At 40.7% G+C, this 6,290-nt stretch overlaps 1 protein-coding gene across 1 annotated transcript in view; it reads right to left on the reverse strand.

Moving 5' to 3' along the window:
• Positions 1-5,248, reverse strand: part of LOC144783410 (solute carrier family 26 member 6-like) — a 156,105-nt gene extending 150,857 nt beyond the window's left edge. Inside the window, exons 1-2 of the mRNA XM_078662400.1 lie at positions 5,094-5,248; positions 4,482-4,621 (exon numbers count right to left, since the gene is read on the reverse strand). Of these exons, the coding sequence (XP_078518526.1) occupies positions 4,482-4,621; positions 5,094-5,248 (295 nt within the window). The remainder of the gene's footprint in view (positions 1-4,481; positions 4,622-5,093) is intronic.
• Positions 5,249-6,290: the final 1,042 nt, after the last annotated feature.

Consider the following 6,290-nt stretch of genomic DNA (forward strand, 5'->3'; position numbering starts at 1 on the left):
TGAGTCTTTGCCTGATTGGGGACAGGCATTTTCAGCATCAACTCCCCTATTTGATAACTTCTTTTGGACTGTGAAGACCCACGCTATCTTATATATTTTTAAGTTTGCCAAGCAAGACTAGACGGGAAATGGACTACGACGCAACATTGGAACTCATTGGTACTTTCTGGCACCGAAGGTCAGTGGCAGGCAGTTTAGAGAGAGTGGGCCCGATTCACAGAATGAAGTTAAGACTCAATCCTAAACTTACTACTATTTTGGCATTCACAGAATGCACTTACTACTTTTGGCATTCACAGAATGAACTTACTACTTTTGGTATTCACAGAAGTTAGTATTTTGTCTTTTTAAGTTTGTCTTAAGACAAACTTAAGACAGACTTAAGACAGACTTAAGACAAACTTAAGACCAAAAGTAGTAAGTGCATTCTGTGAATGCCAAAATAGTAGTAAGTTTAGGACTGAGTCTTAAGTTAATTCTGTGAATCGGGCCCAGTGTGTCTTGATTGCATCAGCGTCGGAGTGCTGTGCACAGTGATTACATGATAGTAGTGCTATGATGGCACCAGCGGCAAAGTGTGGTTGATTTTACTAACACAAGCTGGAAGTGAATATTTAAAGTTTTGTGTGCTTGCGACCTCCATAACACTAAAGACACACCGGTGTTATCTTTTGAAAACACTCACCGGCAGTTTGTTGATATGCGCGTTTTAGGGTTGTGGGAGCTCCAGCCATTGTCTGCACATCACCGCCTCAGTGAAGGCAGCTTCAGCGTGGTTAGATTCAGACGTCAGTACTGGCAAATAAACGTGATGCGTCAGCAAGCAACGAGCGAAACAGACGCATGTGACATTGTCAACAGCGACCTCATCAGTAGTGCAAAGCTCAGCGATCACATCACAAGAGTTTGGAAGAATTTATTACTGCCAGCTGGGAGACAGCACAGTGTACAAGCATTTAGGACAGCGATTTCTTTTGGGCCTTTGCGACAACGGTAACTACCTTACTTATTTTAACTTGGTTGTTTTTTGCCCATGTAAATTAATAACTCTTTTTTGAAATTAACTACACAGAAAGTAGTGAAGTTTTATGGTATACAAATAGGGATGATGACGCCAATAAGCACTGCTTTTTTTTATAACACTGGTTTATCTCTAATTTTCTGGCATTCATCTTTGAGAGTTGATGTATGGTTTTATTAACCGTGTTGTTACCTGCCATTGTTTCTTTCACATTAATACTATTGCCGGAAATATCAGTATTGTATTTTGTATACATATTGTATTTGCATTATTTTAGAATTTTCTTTATAATTTTCTTTTACCATGGCGGCAACAACAAGCATGTCTCAACCTCCAGCTTTCCTATCGGAGAATGGCGAACCAATTCTCCCTTGGAAAAGATGGAGGAATTTATTTGACTCCTACATTGTAGTAATTGGCTGAGAAAAATTCTCAGCATTTAGAAAACAAGCAATTCTTCTCCACAATTTAGGTGTTGAGGGACTGAATATTTACGATAGTATGGATGTCATTCCAGTTGGTAATGGGGAACCGGTGAACCAACTGATGTGTACGAGATGTCCATGACAATGTTGGAGAAATATTTTTGACTGAACTGCTTGGGGGCTCAATCAAACTTACTGCAGCCCATGTGTTATTGGGATTTCCTGAGGGAGATGGATGTGATCAGCTGGCATATGGACATCACTATCTGATTTTCCTTGTTACAGCTATAGCCCGGCTGTGTGTGGCATCAATGTGGCTACATAAGGATGCCCTGACATTTGAGTTATGGAGGGCAAGATTTTTTTCCATCTTTAATGTCGAATACAGCATATATGCAATAAAGGGGGCTCGAAAGAGGAAGTTAGGTAGAGATATTTGGGGATCTGTAATCTCCTATATGAGTGATTGAAATGTTAAATAAATAAATTAAGTAGTTTAAGAAATTATGGTATTATATAATTGCATATTGGACTTTTACATACTGCACCAAGCACTTTAATATTTGTGTAAAATTTTCTACTAAATACATGTATTATGCTAGCATTGCTTTTTCTTTTTTGCTTATCTTTTTTGAGTAGGATCTTTTCTGGGCTTTAACCATTAATTGTATAAATTGAAATGTATTTACTGTTTTTTTTTTATGGCTTCATGGATCAATACAAATAAAAATAAAATTTTTAAATTCTAAGCCTGGGCCATAATAGTCCTGAAAAAGGATCATGCAATGCTGCACAATTGTTCTGTAGACAAGCCCTCCTTCTCCATGACCACAACGGCGGGTGGTAGTACTTTTATGTAAAAGTAAAAGAACACACCTCTAGAATTCAAGTTAATAGACAATACATAGACCAGTTAACATTAATGGGAACGGGGCACACACAAATATACGAAGGGCACATAGAATAAACAAATAACTTCTTCTAGATGGTTAAGTATGATGCATAAATACTTCTGCAGATGCACTTCATATTTTCCAACATTGGAAATCTAAACCAAGGAACATATTAGGTTGGGTGAGCTGCAGTGTGCCAGGGATGATTAAACATAGCTCCAGATTGGCTGGGTCACAGACAGCTTTGCAGGTCGTCCACATGAGATACATTTACATAAAGTCTATCAAAATAGAATTAATGTCCAGAGTTAATGGTGATCCTAGATTTCAAGGAACAAGTAAGACAAACAGTACAATGATGCAACAGATTTCAGGCCACCAAGGAAGCACAGGTCAACACATAGAGGTGTATTTGGAATGGAAGGCACAAAATGCAACAATATTCTCAGAAAATACTTAAATGGAGACTCCCATGGCAATACAATCAAACTGGGTTTCTGCTTCAAGAAATTTGAGCACAAATGTTGTCTCTCAATCTCTTTTTTTATATACATTATAAAATACATGTTTGTATTCTACTTTAGTATTGACCTTTTTAGGAAGACAACATGTGATGAGCCGTATTGCCCATTCCTGGATCAGAAGATAAAAGCAACCCCGACAAATGTTTTACTTCCAACCCTTAATGCACCGAGTGAGCACTGCGGTGAGTAGCATTCTACCCCAGAAATATTTCTTCAAAATCAGCCCTCGGTCCTTCACATAGTGGCTAAAAAGCTACTTCTAGAGAGAAGCCCATGACATATCTTAGTCCTTCAGGCCCGGCACAGAGAAAGTACTTCTCCACAGCAGCCATATCGGTTAAGGACACTCAGACCTTTTATCAGGGCTATCACAGCTGTATGGGTTAAGGAAGCCTCAACCAAGCAACTATGAAAGATGCAATTTTTTCAGTCCACCAGGGGTTTCCAGATCTCTGTGTCACCTGTCAGGTCCTGCCATCTTCTCCACTGCCTAAGTAACTAATGCCTGACATCAAGAAGGCACAAGGTCCATTTTTGAGATCTATAAATGTTCACTCTTTTATATACTTTTATGTTTGCTCAAGTGAAAAATCCATTACAGCAGGTGCATTTTAGTGAGCTATGAAATCCACAATTGAATGTCCTAATATTGATAAAGGTAGTCAATCAGACCACCCAGCATAGACATCAAAAAAGAGGTATGAATTATTCAAAATTAAAAAGGTGCTGGAAGTGAGAGAAACATGTAAACTGAAGATAAACTTGTTCATTCTCAGAAGTGAAAGAAGATGTACTTTGTTCCCACCCGTTCCTTCTTACTTTGGGGCATATGTAGGAAGGCGTTTGCGATTCGCAAACGCCGAAATTCGGCGAATTTCGGCATTTGCGAATCGCAAACGGTGTTTTGATATGTAGGTGCCACTTAGCAAAATAAGGAATCGCAAAAATTGCGATTCCTTATTTTGCTCAAGCATTTAAGGAATCGCAATTTTGCGATTTCTTAAATGCTATGTAGGGGTGCTTTTAAAATTGCGATTTTGGCTTAAGTAATCGCAAAATACCACCTACTTCAAGTAGATGGTATTTTGCGATTTCCCGTCGAAATGCATTTTTAAAAAAAAATCAAAGTGCCATGTGGCTCACGGGCATGTATGTGCGCCACATGTACTTACAGGCACATTCCAGGGGTGCAACAGGTGTCCTTTGGACACCCTGGCACCCTTGGAATTGCGATTCTCAAATTGCGATTTTCTCATAGAAAATCGCAATTTGAGAATGTATCCCCATTCATTCCTATGGGCCTCTTGGCCCATAGGAATGAATGGGACACTCATTCCTTAATTGCGATTCGCAATTTGCTAATCAAAATTAAGGAATGTTAGAGATACGCAAAAAAATTGCGAAATATTACCTACATTCCATTTTGCAATTCTCAAATAGCGATTCCTTAAAAATCACTATTTGAGAATCGCAAAATGGAAATTACCCCCATATGCCCCTGAGATCTCTATGCAGCTGGGTCTTGGCTGCGAGCATCTGACACAAAGAATGCCCTAGTGAATGAGAATAAAGACACAACACTCCCAACAGTACAAAATATAAGAGAAGTCAGCTCTACCTTGGGGTAACTGGAGGATGCCAACGCTGAGTCCAGAAACAATGTCTCCCACAAGGAAATCCCTGATGGGATAGCGAGGCAACCAGAACAGGATCGGGATAAATTTGTAAAGCAGGGGTTTGGCAATTGGTCCAGAACATCTATAAATAAATAGAAAACTTTCAAAGTTCAAAGACCAGAAAGGCAGATAAGTCAAACAAAGCCTTCATTGGCTACTTTTGCTGTTAAAATGGCTACCATTGCTTGGGACCAAGGACCAGATGTATCAAAAGGTTTTACTCAGTCTGTGTCTATGGGAAAATGTGTTGGGACATGTGGTCCCAAATACAAAAAATTAAGCATTTTACAACGCAAATCTCCCTACTATGTACTTTTCTTTTTTTCTGAGCCATATTGGACTTTTAGACTCGCTAACATATAGAGAAACATTCCGCTTTCCATACGTGTGGCTTTTACTGCCCAAGCCACACTGTTCTTTCTGAGGCACCAACAAGTATACTACTGGCCAATGATTGTCAACTCAACAAACTCAGAGCTGCTGTAATTCTACTGAAGCCTGGGAATGGGAAGCTCTGACCACATGAGGTTCCAACTTCTTCTTTGCGCCCCTACCTGATCTTCCGCCTCGCCCTGCTCCATAGGGGCATCTCTTCCGGCTGCTGTTTTGGGGCAATCTTCTCAAGCTCCGGCTCGCTCAGTCCGCGACTTGTTCCCTGGTGCTTCCATGGTGGGGTCTCCACTTGCATGGTTGATATGCCAAGGACCATGGTCAACCTGGAGAAGGGTATTCAACGCTTACTCCCTACTACAGACTCCAAGATGTTCCTTATCCCTTCTGTACTCTAGGAAAAAGAAGACAAGTTACTGCAAATGCTTCAACTCTTCTACAAAACTGTTTTTATTTGAAGTTTAAGTCCCTGCAAATTCTTTAACATTTACCCTACTCTTCATGTCCTATGTAGCATTTCAGGTGCTTGAAAGCGTCTTCTTGGAGCTATCCGGGTCCTTCTTGAATGCATAATAGCAAAACATTTTTGCCATAAGATAACCAGATATTACAACACAAAGCAAACCATTGTCAATAGGCAGGATCAGCAGCGTGCCCTCAAATGCCCCGGCAAATGTTATGTTATGCGAATTTATTAAGCGCACAGATGCTCCAGCGAAGGAGCGTCCTGGCGCCCGACAAGGTAGCAGCATAACACAACTAAACAGCACAGAAAAAAGAGAGCACTAGGGGAACAGAAAAGTTTTAACCGCACGGCGAAAGGAGAACAGGTCCCCAAGAGCGCGGATCGCCGGGGGCAGGGTATTCCAAAGCAGTGCAGCGCGGACTTGGAAAGACCGTCCGCCAGCCCTGCAAAGCCTAAAGCGGGGGACAACCGCAAGTTCAAGGTCAGAAGATCTTAAAGACCGAGCGGGGACATAGTGAGACATGAGCTTGGACAAGATCGCGGCCGGGGATCCCTTAAGAATTTTATAGGCGACACAGAGGACTTTAAAACGAATCCTCTGTGCCATCGGGAGCCAATGCAGTGAACGAAGAGTATTAGTGGTGGGACAGAATCTAGGTAATCCCACCACCGCTCGTGCGGTTAAACCATTCCTCCCTCAGGCTGTCTGAGTGCTACAGTGCATAGACCAGCGCCTTCTCCTTCTCTATTTATCAAATTGAGAATTAGGAAAGGTGTTATCTGGACTTACAGAGTCATATATTTGTTTATGATTAATGTACCTGTAGGCCTGCTGATATATATTTGTATTTCAAATTGATTACCTTTTAACTGAACGATAAATTCAATATTTTTC

Source organism: Lissotriton helveticus, chromosome 9 (assembly GCF_964261635.1).
Source record: "Lissotriton helveticus chromosome 9, aLisHel1.1, whole genome shotgun sequence".
NCBI classification, from domain to species: domain Eukaryota; kingdom Metazoa; phylum Chordata; class Amphibia; order Caudata; family Salamandridae; genus Lissotriton; species Lissotriton helveticus.